The sequence below is a fragment of the Cyprinodon variegatus genome, unplaced genomic scaffold, assembly GCF_000732505.1.
Source record: "Cyprinodon variegatus isolate N-32 unplaced genomic scaffold, C_variegatus-1.0 Scaffold0, whole genome shotgun sequence".
In the NCBI taxonomy this organism is placed as follows: Eukaryota; Metazoa; Chordata; class Actinopteri; order Cyprinodontiformes; family Cyprinodontidae; genus Cyprinodon; species Cyprinodon variegatus.
The window spans coordinates 2,854,891-2,873,656 of record NW_015150453.1 but is presented as its reverse complement, the minus strand read 5'-3'; the positions used below and the strand labels follow the sequence as shown (position 1 = coordinate 2,873,656).

Genomic DNA, 18,766 nt, shown 5'->3' with positions numbered 1-18,766 from the left:
GTTTAATAGTTTTGGTAACTCTATGGTTGAGACAACATCCTTTAGTGTCCACATCTTAGGTGTAGACACTAAAGGTGTCTACACCAACGTGGGCATACACTACGATTTTTTGCCCTTTTTGGGCCGATTCTCCTGTCATGCAATAGTTTTTTATTCAGGCTGAGTTTCAGCCTCATCGTGCTTTCTGTCCGTCGTTGTTTCTCCGAGAGGATCACTAATTTATCCGTCTTCTGTCCCCCTGAACAATCATAGGTTTGGTATATTTTTCTAATGTTTCATTGATTTCTTTTTGCACGAGTCTGTCCCGCTATACGTAATGTGTGGCTCCAAAACTGACTGTTTCGCAGTGCAAATAAAATATTTTATTTCGTATTTTCCCCCAAAGCGGATGTGTTTTACTTTTTAACCGCATCTCTCTTCCTGTCAGACCCATGAAATTTCCGCTGAATTACTGGGTAGTCTGACTAAAATAGACCTGGGGTCTATCTCAGTCTGACCTACGCAACCCCCTTGATTAAAATTGTGTCGGTTGTGATCATTCCTATTGACTTTCAATGAGTGCAAAGTGTCACAATCTCTTCTGACATGATTTGGTGTGTTCTGGCGTTAAAGTGTCTAACGTGCAAAGGAGGGGAACGTAGTATGAATAAACAGGTAGGGGAGAATCAGCATTGTATTACTATATGCTTGAATGATAGTTGCAAAAAATGTCTAAATTGTTTTCCTTTTTTTTATTGTGTAACTAGATAAGCAAAGTGTTTGGGGGGCAGAACATTGTGCAAATGTCAAAGCTAAATTACAAGGTGAAAAGGCATTAATATGTACGACTCTGTTGATGGGGCTGAAAAGCTGTTCAACAAACCGAGCCTGATCATTAGTGCCGCTGTTTATACACCACATTTAGACTAGATATATGGACTAAAAAAAAAGATTGTTTACCTGTTTTTCTTAACTGAGACAATAACGTTAATTCTAAAAAATAAAAAAATCTATGGGCAGCCAGCGCTTGGAGGGAAAACTCAATCAAGCTAATGGTTTAAAACTGGTTTATCATCTCTTTTAATATTGCCAGTTTTATTTGTCTGCAAGCTTAAATATGCTTTAAATGATCCCAGAAAGTTTGCACACTTAAAGCTAACAGTCTCATCAAGACAAACAAAACCAGATGTCCGTTCATGCAAGGCTGTGGATAAAGAAGCTTGGGCCAAGTCTCACAAAACAGACTATTAAACCAAGCTGAACGCTGCACTGAGGCACAGAAATCAACACCTGCAGTTTAAGATGTGTGGACCATTTTCCCAGCGACCTCCAAATATAATAATTTAGCCTCATAAAAAAAATGAAGATCCCATGTGGAAAAACTGGATCTGATTCTATCTCTGCAGAATCAGTAAAATATGTTATAGTACAGAAAACAAGATTTCGTTTAACCGTTAGTTTAATAATCACAGGTTTCTAAACTTCATGTTTTAATAGAATATAAGGAAGAATGAAACAAATTGTTTATTTAAGTTAAACTAACATTTCATTAACAGGGAAAGAACAGTGCTCTATAGAAATGTAGACATTCTAAATTGTTATTTTTCAGATAGCTCAGAATTAGAGTTTGAACTCAGCAGACCTAAGAAGAGTTTATTCCAACTCAATTCCTGGGAATTCTGCAAAACCTCCAGGGCCGTTCATCGCTCAAGCGCTTTATTTAAATTGATGCAACAGAACAGTTTTGATATATTATTCTTTAAAGGTGAGCATTTCTCCAGGCTGTGATGTAAACTGATCAGCATCATGTCAGTCTTGATGCAAGAGTGTGACATCTAAGGCAATTTCAGCAGAACCTGACGCCACATCGTCCTCCACAAAAAAAATGAGCAAAAATACAGCTTCCCTGTTTCCAAGACAGCCTGATAACGAGAAGGAGGAGGGAGATTTAAAAAATAGGTTTGCCCCCAGTGTATATATTTGGTTATTTGGAGAATATATGGAACTTAACAGAAACACTGAAGAAAAGTTCTCTTCGTCGTTTGCGTTCAGAGTTTCGGAGGAGAAAGGAGGAGTGATGACCTGATGGAAATGTCAACAAACGTGGGACATTTGTCAATCGTCGCATTTCCTGTCATGTCATATTTATATCAAATATTCAGATCGTCCTCCATTATTGTCTGTTAGTCCCAAGTCTCCAGAGAGAAGTGCTACCATGTAACCATGAGGTTACCCCGCTGGCAGGTGATTGGTCGATGAGTCATTGGCACGATAGGGTGTAGAGGTGGGACCTCAGTCTGTGGGCACAGGGACGACGCAGATGTGCAGGAAGTTGTCAGGATGGCTCAGGTGTTCGCTGAGCCACTGTAGAGGAGTCTCCAGCAGAGGTTCGATGCCGTGGATCAAGATCTGGTAACGCTTCACCTCACCTGAACAGAGACAGAACAGCTATTAGCATCACAAACGAATGAATGATGAATTCCACATCATACCAACATGAGATCTGCTTCTTTAAGGTTATATTTGAACTGTCACTATTGCGGAATAACAAAAATCATTGGGAAAAAAATGACATCTAGATAAGTAGTTATTTTTTCTTAAAATAAGTGCATTTGTTCTTGGATTGAGGAGGTAAAAGAAACATTTTGCCAATTGAACAAGACAATTTACTCTTCAAATTAGAAAACACAATTGGTTTGTCTTATTTCAACTGCATATTATCTAATTATCTTATTATGGGAGTGGAAATACTCATTCCACTGGCAAACTATCACATTTTCCTACTCAAATTAAGCGTTAAATACACTTAATTTAAGACATTTTTACTTATTTCTAGATCATTTTTCCAGTGTATTATTAAGGAATTCTAAAACATGTTCTTCAATGTAGATTTTTCTCTAACCCACAGAAAGTCAAAGTTGAACAAACCAGTTAAGGTTGTTTCTAAGCTTTCTGAATCTAAATGTTTTACAAAAGTGGTTCTGAAGGTCCACCTGACCAAAGCCTGTTAGGCGTTGTAGAGTGACTCCAGACGGAAGATACCAGAATAAAAGCAAATACTTGTTTGACCAAAAAATAAACAGAATAGTGATAAAGAGCATCATGGGTGCCTTTAAGACCAAAGTTTGTTGCTCAGAAGGGACAAAGCTCGAGCCATTAGGGCAGGGGTGAGCAAATCCACTTCCTGAGGGCTGGTATCCTGCAATTTTTTTGATTTACCCTTTGTCCAACACATCTGAATCAAATGGGTGAGTTACCTTCTCAAGAAGCAGTCAGTTCCTCCAGAGTCCTCTCGATCATCTAGTTACTTGATTCAGGTGTGTCAAACCAAAGGCGCACCTATAAGTTGCAGGATAACAGCCCTCAGGAACTGGAATTGCCCACCCCTGCATTAGGGTGAGGTTTTGATGCCCCTAAAAGCTGTTCAAACTGTTAACTATGGTGTAGGTACTATCGTGGTGTGGTTTTATTTCCATTAGTCCTGGTACATTGCATGTTCAATAATGGAGATAGAAGGCCATCTGAAACTGCACAACTGTAGTCCTGATCAAAGTCTAAATGGCTCAAACTTTGACACTAGTGGCTGCTTGATTGAGATAAACATCACAACACAGAATATTTAAGTTAGTCTTGGCATTCAGACAACGGCGTGAAGCAACAAGATGCCTTTCAAAACTAGGGCCCTAAATGTATTAAATATTTTCAACCACAGTTATGGTCTGATGCTCAGCCTGGTTTTGTTAGACGCATGTGGCTGCATGTATGTGCTGTGTGAGGGATTGCTGTCAACGACAGAATCCAATCGAATGTCTACCACTGCTAAATGCTCATCCATGAAGAGCGAATCTTGCAAAGTCGATGACTCATTACAATCGGTTGGGCTTACTTAGATAGAAAAGCTTTAACAAATCTCTCAGATTATTCAGATAAAAACTATATAGCAAACAGGAATTATTCCAAACATTTGTCTGAGGTACACTTTGCTAAGGTTCATCTAATAAAATACTATCAGAACATGCATGTTTATATTTGATCTTTTATGTATATTCTTGATCCTGTATGAAAATCCACAAAAAAAAGTCGGGTCTCCCAACTCTTCTGTCATAATCACATTTTTGTCAGACTCTAATCCACTCAATATGCGACTTACAGATGTTAATGACCACAGATGTTAATGACTAATTTTTCTTTTTACAATCCTGCTTAGTTTTTCCATTGTTCTGTAGACCAGCTGCTCTTTTCTTTTCCTTTCTTTTTAACTTAAGGCATATTCATGTAAAAATTTGAGATTTTTTTCTTCAGTATTATGAGTAGACTATATTTTTTTATTTTGAAGAGGTTTTTCCTCTTCTTCTGTGTAACTGATAATGTCCACTTAAAATGAATTTCTTTAAGGGTTTTAATGTTACCACTGTCCCCTAGAGGTAAACGGAGTTGATTCTCAAGAAGAGTCTCACTGGTATTTGTAGAAGTAATGCCATAGTGGAAGGATGCTTCAGCAAAAACATGAATCAATCCAGAGCCGGGTCCAGGATTATTTAAACGGTTAAATAGAGACAAGGATGCAGAATTAACTTTATTCAGTTCTTTGAATAAACATACTTGATAAACTCCATTATCACCAAAGTAGCGTCCGTTTAGCATCATTCATTGCACAGCAGCTTAACTTCTCTCCTGTGCTCAAAAATGTTTTGTGCAATTTCCTAATTTTCTATCGCCACATCCTTCTAACATGATAGAGAAAGGCATGCGGGCAATTAGCATGGTACGCTTTGGTGTGTTAATGGAATTCATGGAGCCAAGTTTTACCGTTCCTCTGAGTCTAAGAGCATTGCTAACAGAACAAAGTCTCTTCCATATGGATTATTGAATGAGAATAAACACAGCTACATCCCATTTAGTGCTCTTTAAAACAAAGTGGTAAATAGTCTGACAGTGTCTCAAATGAAATACTCTGTCTATGTAAACCCCAAAATGACTGTTTTTTCTGTGCGCTTAAAAGACTTTATTTTGTATTTTCAACCAAAGCGGATGTGTTTTACTTCGTAACCTCGTCTCTCTTCCTGTCAGTCCCACAAAATTGCAAATGAATTGCTGCGTAGGTCCAATATACCTGGGCTCTGTCGCAGTCGGACCTATGCAAGACCTCTTGCATAAAATTATGTTGGGTGTGATCATCCCCATTGACTTTCAATGAGCACTAAACACCATATACATACATATATATATATATATATTGTCCTAAACTCTGAGAATGTTAAAAGTATTACAACACCAACGATATTGCTGTTACACTTTTCTGAACTCCATCAATGCCACATATCTAAGTAAATTAAACATGATCAACTCCTCTCTACTCTCTTCCTGCACACATACAAAAACTAAAGAACGATGGCTGTTCAGATGTTTTGATGATTTACAGTATGGAGTAGAGGCTGATAAGTTCAACACGACTGACATAAACTGTTACACGTTCTAATGGAGCTATGTTGTATGTTCTGAGTATTTATTCAAGTCGTATGGAAGCAGCTGTTCCAACGGTTGCAGTTCCAGATTCTCCCGAGTGGTGAACGACTTTACACCAGTGAATAAAGTGAATGTGATCTGTCGTTTATCAAGGGGGTGGGATTGTTGTGGCGGAAGATTCTATCACGATGCATCATGATACTTGAAATATTGCGATGCATTGCGATATTTTCACTGAAGATTGTAAGAAAAAGATCCAGCCATTACCAGCGGCTGACTGGCTGGGTGTGATCTGGATCGTGTCTTCAATTGATACATAACTGAAAGCAACTGAATTCATACATAGCTGTATTTATTTAAACAACTTTTAAAGGTGTTGTCATGAAAACAAATACTGGACAGAAATATTACTATTACTGGCGTGGACACGCTGACAAAAAGATCTTAGGATTCATCAAACTTAAAATAACAAAATAAGGATAATCAGTACCTTTTACATGGCCTCAGTGGCCCTTTAAACCAATGAAATGAAAACATTCAAATGTATATTTCCCCTTTTGCAAATGACGTGCATCATATCAATTTAATTTTTACCTTCTTTGTTTTTAAAGCCAGAATGTATCCAAGCATCTGACTTGAAATGTGATGGAGCCGCGGGGCGAATTTACATAGTGTCCTCCATGTTTTATTTCATATGACTCGTCTCAGTACCCCACGGCCGGAAATGCTTGTAACACAAAGCAGCGGGCGTCAACACATCCGCAGCGACATCTGCTGGACTGGAAGTTGTATTCCACTTGGTTTGGCTGATGTGCGCCAACCATTCATGTATTTTATTTATTTATTTATTTTTTTTTTTAAATAATCGATTCTTGCCTTCAAGAATCGATGCAGTAGATCACAAAAATTAGAATCGCGATGCATCGCCATGACGATTAATTTGCACACCCTTAATTGGGACCAAGTAACACTTAGAAACGACACTATCAAGGAACGCTATGGACAGCAGAAACATGCAGGAGGGGGAGAGTTTTGTGTCTGAGGTCGTGGATGAGTCTCCTCCGTCTTCCTTTTTTTTATTTAGAGGAGAAAAACGGGGGCGAAGACGTTGTGGAAGAGGACGCCAGGGCGGCAGAAGCTTGGTTAGGTGTAGAAGGCTTACAGCCGTACATGTTTGAGCCCTTGCCTCGCAACGCTGCCAGTTCTGTTAGCTTTAAGCCTGCCGAAGACACAGACGTCCATCCCCGTGAACACTGGGACTGAACTCAATGGGAAAGTAAATTATTCGTATTTCTTATTTCAAGCATTGTGTATATTAGCTGCGACATATGGATCAAGATGCTATGACCGTTGATTTATGATTGGCCCAATTTAGGTGTACAAGCCTACATATAACTAACTGGCCTGTAGAAGATAACAAAAAAACACCGCAGATTTTAAGACAGGATTCTTTTTATGATTTGATGAATTATTTGAAACTTAAATATGACTTCTCTACGACTTTAAGCTGTCTTTTTTATGTATACATTTCACCATAAAAATCCATCCATGCATGTTATTTCTAGTATTTCTAACTGAAACTGTTTGGTGTGCAACCTATTAGGACTGCTTTTGCATTATATTGCTCTTTAACACCATAAAGACAGAGCAGAATGTGACAAACATGAAGACAAGGCTGAAAAAGTGGAGGTAAAAAAGGGAAGAAATGAATTGTAAAACAGAAAAGTAGAGCGGACCAGAAGAACAAAGCCAAGAAAGTAAAAATGGACCGACAAGGAGAGATGAGATCAGTAAAGATATGTGAGTTTTTTTGGGGGGGGGGAGTACAAACATAAAGAAAGACATAAGTCAGGAGATGGTTTGATTAAAAAAGATAAAAAAGACTAAACCTGAGGAAACGATTGTGTAGAGAAAAAAAATAGTTACGAGGTGAGACAGACCACATCAGACACGACACTAATACCACTTCTGTGGTGGATGAGACAGAGGAAGAAGAGAGAAAGTACTAAAGTGACTGTGACTGTGCTTTCAGTTATGAAGCACAGTAAAATGACAGTTGATTGTTTTTGAATGCACTGGCAACAGGATTTGAATTTTTACCTTTCATTCTGACAACATGTGGTATGCATGCACGAGCATGGCGCCGGATGTGCTGGCCTCCTGTGACTGATACCGCCCGTTGCTGAAAGGACGCGACCGAAAAACGTTTGTTGCGAGAAACGCTTTTACTGAAACCGCTGAAGATGTGTAATTTGCAGAGATGATATTTGACCATGCAGTAACATCCAGGCAGCCAAAAACCTTCAACTGTCGACCTTCAGATGTTCTGAAAACGTCTCACAAGCTTTTTTTTTTTTTTCTTACGGGAAGCTGATTAAATCTAAGATAAAACCAATACCATATGCGTGCACGTGTTTAGCATTTACTACAGGTAACAACAAGTGTAAATCTGAGAGGAAGAGATACGAAAAGAAACAAACATCTGCGCTGAGAGAAATGTTGTATGCAGGCTCTTGGAGCTTTACCCAGGAGGCCCAATGATCTCTTCCACCCTTATAACCACTTCTCTTATTCTTAACCTGTATGTAAAGTATAGGATCCAAAGTAGTAGTTAATTAGAAAGTATTAGGAAAATAAACTAAAGAATTAAGGCTTTAGTTCACAATAAGAATTAGGTTGATTACCTTTCCAATTCTAGCCGTAGACCTTACTAGACCCAAAATCTATTTTTAATTCAGCTTCTTTTTAAAAATACCAATATACTTCTAAATGCATAATCGGTTCCATAATATTATAAATATTTAAATCCAAATGGTTCATTAGTACTTTACACAATACAAGATATTCAAATCAACTCATACAAAATATAAAAAACAAAATAATCAATATATCTGTTGTCTTATTTGCAAATAAGTGACTACGTTGATTTTATTTATTCTTTGCATGACTTTGTCTTAGAATTCAAAATGCTGACTTTTTATTACATAAAGAATTAAATTATTTGATTCAGATCAAATATTTCTGCAGCAAACAGGTTGAAAAAAATTAAGGCTGGAATTTATTTTACACAGCTGTTAACAGGAAAATATCTCAAAGGGAGAACATACTTTTTTACTTCATATTTAAGATTTTAATTTAAATGCAATATACTGAATTATTTGGAATTGCAGGTTCTAATAACTGCAAGGTGGGATTTTGTATCTGGATGTTTGTCTCTCTAGTAAAGGTGAAGTACTTGATTGCGTGTGAGAATGACGGATGATGGCGGATCCTTTCCCGTCAACCCGTCCAAAACTCACACACAAATTAATGCACACACAAAAACACCTAAACTTATGCACTAGTTGTGCAACCCACCGGGTACATGACATTCTAGTTCCACGTAATATCAGGAGGACGGTTGAGGCTGAGTGTTAACTGACGGTCTGAAAAGTAGCTCCACCCAACACCTGCTGGGAAACTGGCATAAAGAAATCTGCACAAACCTAGCATCAAATATCCAATAAGACCACTTGGTGGAGATTCCTCTCTGACAACGAGTTACCATGCACTCTTAGATATCAAAAATGCATTTTCTGGTTGAAAGGAAAATTAAAAAGATGCTTCCACTTGTTTTAATTTTCAAAATTAAATTACCTTTCAGCAAACACTACTCCTAAATTTAGTTACTCTGCATATGTGGTGTTGAAAAGTTAAACGAATTAAACCTCAATTTTGTGGAGGGCTGAGTATTTTAAGAATAAGAGCATGAATTCTTTTAGCATCTAAACTTTCAATTAGCATCTAAACTGCATTTTGAGTAAAAATAGCAAAAGCATAAAAAAATTAAAATTTAATTCTTTAAAGTGAATAAAATAATAATAAAAAATATATATATATTGTATGAGTATGCTGAGAAGAGTTGATCTGCTGTTGTGGCAGTGGCAAGTTGTTAACCACTGAAGAGCAACCATAAAAATTATTAAAAACATGCTCTAGTACTATAGCTCTAGGTGTTCTAGTGCTGAAACATTTTTTATTCTTATTAAAAACTATTGAATTTTAACATCAGCACCTTTTATTAAATCAATTCTAGTCTATTTCACAAATACGTTAAAACGAATACTTTGGGATTTTGTGTGTTTTTAATGGAACTCAAACTGAAAATAATACAATCAGTGTTTTTTTTTATCAGTAAAGTCACATGCTGAGTATTGCCCTTCTTCAGAACTGTTTAATTTATTTTATAAATTACTTTTAAAAAGCAAAAACATACATATAAATTGCTGAAATTCAAGGTAAAAAGCTTTAATTAAATGTAAAAAAAAATGGATCCATGGCCATATTTAGAGAAAAATAAAAAAAAATGTTTTTTGTCTAACTAAAAATATTGTTAGAAATGTTATATATGAAATATTATTGCTACTATATTATAACAAATATAATACATACATGTAATAGATTAAAATAGTTGTTTGTTCCTGATGGACTATTTCTACTAGAAAACCTTACAGATTTGAAAAGACACTATAAACAGTTACAGTGATTTCATTTCGATGGATAGCAGATTGAAACACGAGCAAAACCCTGTGAGCTTGTAGAGTTAATCTAAGAAGCACAAAAAGTAAAAGGTGTGATCCTGCTTCACTAATACCAATGATCAGAAGACACTTTCTCTGGTTTACAAACACACCAACTGCCTGTCAAGTAGGTGTTTCTCACCCTTCACTAACATTCAGCTTTGCCAAGATGTGGGCGGAGTAGGTGTATTACAGTCTCGCTATGAGAAAAGGGGGAAATCTGCAGTGAGCGACACCCCCACTAACTTACAGAAACCACACGCTTCTAAACACATATTTCTATAGGTCTATGGCATCAGCCACCTGCAGCTAAGTCATTCAGAAACCTACGTACAGTCACATACTTTGGATTGTTGTTGAAGCAGAAGAAAAATCTTGGAAAAATAAATTGGATTAATGTTTAAGGGTAAAGGTTGCTAAACTAATTCCTGCACAGTTAAAACAGCTGAGACTTGTTCTATCATAATCTCAGGAATTGTTGCTTAACACGCTAACAAGGCCAAAATACCGCACTGTTTTGTCATATATACATCTGCAGTTGTTTTGTCATTTTACTTTACTGTATGGATCCAGTCATTCTTTCACCTGAGGACCTGAGGAACAAGAAATGAAACTTCTGCTGCCTTAACATGAAATTTAATGCATGTAAAGGTGGCTTCGCTGGTGCAGAATGTTTCCAGTAAAACAACCTTGTGAGTAACCCTCAGGCTTCAAAGCCATTTTCCCTTGTAGCTCCATATGTTGCAATCACTTCACCTCACGATTAATTTCATAATACAGCATAGTGATGTTTTCAGGTCGGGGGTGGAAATTAATAGAAAACATAAATGCAGATATTAAAATAACGGAGTCTGAAGGAAAAACACTTTCTCAAAACAACAACTCAACAATGACTCCAAAGCTTAATTGTTATATATAACTCATACATATGTTAAGGAAGCTAAAGATTAGGGTTATGGTGGTGAGGCCTTCTAAGCTCACAGACCTGGGGATCATCACTAAAGAAGAAGACATCAAGTATCAGTAGAAATTTTTAAAAAGCTAATCAAAAATCATAAAAAGGGTTTGATAACTGTGATGTCAATTTTTATTTTTATTTTTTGGAAAATTCATAAAATTTTAAAGTTTAATTAATGGTGGGCATAGATTAATTTGTTTAATCTAGATTAATCTCAGTGTGATCTTGGAATTAATCTAGATTAAAATTGCTAAATTGAATTCTGCCAAAGGGATTCATGATATGTGTGTGCTACCTCCAAACAGGTTTAATTTTTTAAGTTAGCAAAAATCACCTGTAATTTTGTCATCTTTTTACCATCTTTTAGATTTTGACACTTTTTTAATACTTTTTTTTTTTGCTCATTTCTTAATGTGTTTTTGCCACAAAAAATAGAGTATCCCAGGTTGGAAGACTGACTCGGTTTTTTGCCCCCAGATATACATCAGTGCTAAAATATCAAGGTGAAAGTCATCATTAGTATAGACCTAGCTCCCAACCCAACTGCGAGAATAAATTAACGGCAATAAATCTTTTTTATCACCCGATAAGAGTCTGGCATTAACGCTGATAACTGCCCACAAGTTTTAATATTTAGATTTTTTTCCTTTTACATATACAAAGTTCTATTCCTTTGTGCAACAGAATTTTTTATCATGGTTTTATTTGGCAATAATGTTACTAATGTTTGATCTTTCTATAGCAGAATAAACACTTTTTTTTAAATCCTTGTTTTATATTAAGTACCAAAAATATTTTGAATGTCTTCTGAAAAAACTAAGTTTCATAGACATTAATAGTGGTAAATTTCAAAGTCTAAAGTGTCATATTAACTGTTTGAGTGACATTTTGAAGGCAGAAACTTTTAAAAAGCTGAATGTGGATTTTCTTCGGCATAGCTGAATACGTCACCTGATAACCTGATAAGTTAAGTTCAGATTTCAAATGCTGTTGTCACTTTTGTGACAAGTGATAACACGTAATAAGACGCTCAAGCAGCCAAGTACGGTAAATGCAAATATTACACAGCTGAAATTCCTGTAGATTGACAGTTAATAACTGCTGAATAGAACTAGACTAAGACTACAACTAAATGGAAAACAAGTCTTGGTCTGTGTTACATTAAAGGGCAGAACAAAAAAAAATCACCTGTGATTACAGTAAATACAGAGGCTTTAATTCCCCTCCAGGCTGCATAAAAGTGCAGATGTAACCATAAGGTTAATGTAACAATAGACAATACTGAGGAATGTCAAATATTAGGTGGTTTCCAAGATTGATTCCCTCCCTTTTCTGGGAATATCTAAAATGCCCGACAACAAAAAGAACAACATTGTATAAACCTTAGAAAAAGTATTTTCATGCTAAATATACATTCAAATCTATATTCAAATCATCTTTGATTAATCTGAGTTATAAACCTGAACTTGTTTGGTTAAAATGCAAATCGTTGCACTCTTTGAGAGCAACATTTGTTTCCCAAGCAGAATAATTTACTAATAAGTCTAATGAAACCTTGACCATGAAAGAAAGAAAGAGGAACCAATTGTACACAGGTTTTTTTTTTTTGTATTAATTTTCATGGTCCTGTCAATAAGGGATTATGAATTTCCAGTAATAAGCTCTGAAAGACAGTTCTGAATGTACCTGAAAAACTAACCAGACATATTCTGATCCTGTAGGTTGTGTATTTTGACAACACCACAAATTGGACAAAAAAATGTCACCGGTAATCTGTTTAGTCCACCTAAAGCTTTGTAAGGCACAGCAGATTACGCAAAACAGGGAGGCTATAAAAAATGTATTATAAATGGTTGCTTTCCTCCAAACCATTATGACAATATTGATGACCATGTTTCTAGGCAAGGCTGCTAATTGTATAAAAAATGGCAGTTAGTTGACACAAAAACACATACCCTGTGGTTAAGCGGTAATCTACTGTTAGCCAAGACAACATGTTCTTTCAGCTAAGAGCAGCCAAACGTTATTTAGGAAGACCGCAAGTTTTCACCAACTGATTCACCAAACAATTTCTGACCGTAGGAATGGCAACAGTTCAGCTGAAGCTATTTGAAGCTGCAAGCAGTAAATTAATGCACTTTTGATAGAGAATAAACAACTATAAAAATGCTCTGCCAATGATATCATCTGGTGGACTCGTGGTTAGAGCAGGCCACTTGTTTCTTTGGAATCCCACTAACTGCCCTCGCTAGGTCCCTGAGCAAACCGCTTAGCCCTACGATGCTCCCTGCCAGAGCAGAATCAATTAATCGGCTTAATTTATTATTTTTAATAATTGCAACTAATTAAGTCATCGATTAATCAGTAACTGGAATATAGAGACTCTAAAACATGCCTTTAGCACAAAGAACAACCAACGTAGAGCAGTAAATATATGAAAATTGTAAAAACTAAATGTATAGATATTTTAGATTTAAGATAAAAAAAACATTTTCATCTGTCAATATGCTCTATCCTCAAGTAGAAATGTTTTAGTTTCACCTGGTTAAATTCTTTGAACAATCTTCTTTAAAGAACCTTTCGTTATCTGATTATTAATCGACAGGTTAATCGATAAGCAAAATAATCGTCAGTTGCTACTCCCTGGGGGCTTCCCAGCAGAAGCCCGCTGCTCCTCATGAGGACAGGTTAAATGCAGGGAACAGATTTCTTTGGAAAGTCTAAAGTGGAAATTAGACTTGCCCTTCGGGCAAGTAACTTTCACATTTCATTTGCCCAGAAACAATTTTTACTTGCCCAGTATAATGTTTGATAAATATAGTTCCTAATATTAATTTTTCTATATATCAATGAAACGTGTTTGTTTTTTTAATGTTTTTTTTGTAATTCAGTAAGTTTCCAGGTTCCTGGTGTGTATCTGCATGCGTCAGATAATGAACTCAAGCCTACATTACCGTGTTAACATGCTTTTCAATCCTTCCTGCACATTCTTTTCAAACTAAACTTTGCTTTAAACTGTTGTGTGCTTGGAAAAATATAAATGTAATGTTAAAAATCTAAAAAAAACTTGACAGGTTAAAAACTTACACTACTACTACTCGCCAATTTAACATGTTTAGCTCTATAACATTTAAATGCACCACTCCAATGTCTAAGAAAAAAAAAATTATTAACATTTTTTAATGACCACTGTGCAGAAGACTGCCATATGATAGACATATTTACACTGTGCACATACAATTATTATTATTTTCCTAATCCCTGACTGATCATGTTTAATCTAGCGTGTATTATAGTATAGATTAAATTCATCATCCAGCTGCTGCTCTGCAGAATTCTCTCCCCAAGAGCTGAATCACGCCATCTAGCGGAAAATCACGCGGCTTTTTCAAATCACGCGAGAATGTGTACAAAACAACTAAAATGGCGCCGGCTACGCTTGTGGGTCGTTTTCAGCGAATGTCGGTGATTTTAAAGTAATTTTGAGTGATACTTTTTTTTTTTGCGATCATTGCAAATTGCAGATCATTGCCCGGCGGGCAAATGCAATGAAATTTGTACTCTCCCGACAATAAAAACTACTTGCCCCGGGCGATCGGGCTATGGTTGACATCGAGCCCTGTAAATTATGACAATTATCATTATTATACTCCTAATAACATGAAGATAAGTCAATTTGTAATTTTAGGATTAGTTAGAGTGTGACACCAAAAAAATTTTTTTCAATTTAGAACCACATTAAAATAGGAGAAGCTACACAAACTAACCTGGATTTAAGTAAAAAGGAAAACTAGTACCATCATCCTAGGTAGTAACAGATTCAATGAAGCATCTGATAAAACTGGCCACCTGTCTTTTAAACGGGAGGAAGTCTGACCCATTCTTTTATGCAAAATTATTTTTGCCTATAGGATTTTTCCAACATGCTATACCTCCTCAATCATATTTAAGTTCATGCTTTGACTAAGTCGTTGTGAAATCTTTTTCAGGCTACTCTGAGCCTTATATTATCCTTTGTTCCTCAGAACCCACTGTCCTACATGTTTTCGGTGTTTTCCTGCCTCCACACAGCTGAATGAACACTTGAATGAAAATGTTATCAACAGGCATTTGCAGTCACGGACAACAGCCAAGGAATGCAATCATTTGAATCATGTGTGGTTGAGTAGAGAGACATTTAAAACATGAAGGAAAGTGGGCCCTGAGGACCTGGGTTAAGAAACCCTGGCATAAACCAAGGAGTTTATGCTAAACATCACAATTCATTGTTCCATCAATTACAGCAAAGCCTTTAAATCAGGTTTTATACAGGAATGAAGAACTCAAATTTAATGCTTTTTAATGCTCTTTTAATGCTCTTAGAAATAATTTTAATTCCTCCAACAGGTACGGGTCGACCGGCTGCAACCATGTCCCAAATTCCTCGTTTTCCAGCCACTTTTGTTGAACTTTGCTTCCCCCCACCTCCATTCTCTAGCTTTTTCTCCAACTCAAGCTTCTTTTCATACAGCTTTGCGATCAACCCGAAGCAGTTCCACGCAAATATATCGTGATATAATATGTCTGACAAAATTGTTTTTAACATTTTTTAAATAAATTTTAATGCCAATTAAGGCCTTAATTTAGAAAATAATTTAGAAAATAATAATTTAATGACTTTTAATGACTTCTAATGACCCGCTGAAACCCTGTAAATAGAAGGAAAGCAGCAAAACTAATGTTTTACCTAAATATTGGCCGTATAGTTTTATACCTGGCATGCTGGGATACAAGCCTAAAAAAGCTCCAATTTTGTCTCATCAATCTGCAGAACATTTTCCAAATATCTTGAGAATCATGAAGATGTTTCAAATTTGCAAAGTTAAATAAATCTTGGTGCCATTTTTTCTTTTTTTTTTTCTTTTAGCAGTTGACTCTTCTGTTGATGCCAGTGTTGCTCAGTCTCTTGCTTACTGTTGAATCATTAAACCCTGACCTCAGCTGAGGTAAGTGAGCCATCAGGTGCTTTATTTGATCTTTGTTCCTTTGTGACCTCCTGGATGAGGTGTACCGCTCTTTTCGGGTAATCTTGGTCAGCAGCTCCTGGTAAGGCTCAATAATGTGGTTTGCTTGGATCCCAAAGTCTTAGAAAGGGCTGTGTAACCCTTTCTAAGCTGAGAGGTTATATTGACGTTGCTTTTAATATTTTTAGAACTAGGATCTTTTGGCCTACTTTCTATATCTGGACAGTTTCTATTTAGAGGGTTTATTTTTACTTTGCAGGTCAGGCAGCGGCCGGCCTGGGTGTAGCTAGTTAATCTGAACCCAAAAATCACGTTAATTACAAATGAACGCAGGATTCAACAATAAGGCCTTTATATTTTCATATGCATAACTTTCTTCTTAAGTAAACTTATTATTTAAAAACTGTTTCATTTAATTTCATCATCTTTTCATGATAATAAATATTCTTTGATCACGTAAACAAGTAAAAACTGGCTTAAAAGGACACAAATCTATGATAGACAGCAGTGGTGTACACACATTACTGTAAATATTCATAAAAATTTCACATAAACCAACAAAACCTGAACTTTAAAGGGTTTTTATATATAAAAAAAAAAGCCTTAATACAAAGAATTAACAAGCCTTTACCCTTTATAGGGCACTCATTAAATACTTTGAAGAGTGTTATTGGAGGACAGGACAAGAACTTTTGCAACATTCAAAGAATTGTATTCTGATGGCAAAAATTAAGGCCATTGTAATAACAAGAAACCACCACTTGACCTAATATTAAGAAAAATAGTGATTTTATAAGAAAAACACTCAGAGTGAAAGTAACACATTTTCACTTTTTTAACTTAACTTATTAACTTTTTATCTTCACTTTTTAACCTTTTAATTAGCTTTTTAACCTTTTCACTTGGCTTTTTACCTTTTTTTATATTATATAGTATCTTGGCTGAATGGCAGGATATAAACCTCGCTGAGGGATGGGGGGACTCCATTTATGAGGGGTTTGCAAGTGATCAAAAACTGTAACTTTCCCTATAAAGCATTAAGAAAGAGCTGAAGTAACTGTCTTTGTATAGAAGGGTTTCACAGTCTAACTCTTACTGAGAAGTTCTTCTTACCAATTTTTCCAACGTTCAAATTATTTTTCAGCCTCTCTGCTGTGAATAGAATTAGAAAGCAAAGAGATTAAAGCACAGCACCTCTCAGTCAACAATAGAGAGCGTCACCAAGCAGGCTTTCTAGCCATTCTGAATTCCCCTGTCTGGTGCACCTTTCAAACGCCTCCGCATATGAACCATAACCCACTATCATCTGTATCAAAACAGCCACTGAAACCTGCACTTCCCCCTGCAGCCTCTAAATTGAAGCATAGTGCTTGATAAGCACAGCTGTATTGGTGAAATAGAGAGGAGCAGAGGATTCATCAGTAGGCTGTGCCACACATGGGAATGAGATGAGGAAATGTGGGCTGAAAAAAAATGGAGTGGATTTGTCACTCTGCTAAAAAGGAGGGGTCAGGGTGGAGTTGTGGGGGGATTATGATGATGTGGGGGTTTCCTTTTATTATTCACAGACACTTATCAATACAGGTTCTTTCAAGACTGAGCTCAAAGGAAAAAAAAAAAAAAAGCTTTATAAAAGAAACAGACAGCTCTGTTACGAGAACTCCCTATCAGTCATTGTAGAACGTGTGGGAAGTACTACCTTCTGGGCTGTGATTTTTGTAAGGGACCTAAACAAAAGTTGTGCCAAAAACCTTTGCTCAATAACACACCTGCTTCTAAAAAAAACAAAATGCATGAGACGTTTGGAACACACGTCAGTGCTGACCGCTGCTTACAGGAACATGATGTTTTGTGTTTGGCTCATGCAGTGTGGCAGTAGCCTCACGGCAACACAAACGTTTGGCCATAGATTTCAGAAGGTTTGGGAATCCCCTTCTTGTTTCAGCTCTTAATGCAAGCCACCCCTATTTGTTTGCTGCAACTGGTTTCTGGGTCCCAGAGGGGTCAACAGAAATCCTCTCCCAGACATAACTGGGAGGGAGAAAAAAAAAAAGGTTGTTATTTCATGTTTGAAAGATCACAGAGATGAAGAGAACCCTAGATTTACTTTTTGTTATATGTTAGGGTCCTGGAGATAAAACGAGAAGAATTTCTCTGAACTCGTGAACAATAGTACCTGCAAACCACTCCCTCAATACACCACCAGCAACCTACAAAGTCCCTGAGCACACTTCCCGGGGTCTCTAATCCAAACACGCCACCATAATCCGTGGCTATCACCAAACCCATCTACCAGCCAAGGAAGCGGGGAAAACCAAACAAACGACTTTAGACAAAAACCACTTTCACCTTGATCAACCAGGCAGGCTGGCAGACTCCTCTAGAGGGAGGAGAGAAAAGAAAAGGAGAGATTTAAAGTCACAGACATAAAAGACATCCACAGCAGACAGATGATCTTCAAGACTACACCAGAGAGAGAGAGATGTAGGATCAAAGAGGAGAAACCAGTTAGATCAGGCTAGGAAAGAAGGAAGGAAAAAAGGTTTTTTTTTTTTTTCCTTTCCAAGTAAAATTTCACGCAAACTTGAAACTTGCCAACCTTCTCGTCGTATGCATGCCAGTTAAATTAATAATTGGCAAATGGACTAAACAAGATTAGGGATTTTAACCCTTTAAAGCACGATCCAAGAATAAAACAAAACAGAAAATTACTTTTTTTTTTGGTTTGAATTCCTTATTTGGCCTTTCAACAAAATATGTAAAAAGAATAAACAGAAATACATTTTTGATATTAAAAATTT

At 36.5% G+C, this 18,766-nt stretch overlaps 1 protein-coding gene across 1 annotated transcript in view; it reads right to left on the bottom strand.

Annotated features, from left to right (window-relative positions):
• Positions 1 to 975: 975 nt before the first annotated feature.
• atg5 (autophagy related 5) overlaps positions 976 to 18,766 on the bottom strand; it is a 52,467-nt gene continuing 34,676 nt past the window's right edge. Inside the window, exon 8 of the mRNA XM_015390726.1 lies at positions 976 to 2,408. Within this exon, the coding sequence (XP_015246212.1) occupies positions 2,272 to 2,408 (137 nt within the window). The 3' untranslated portion in view covers positions 976 to 2,271. The remainder of the gene's footprint in view (positions 2,409 to 18,766) is intronic.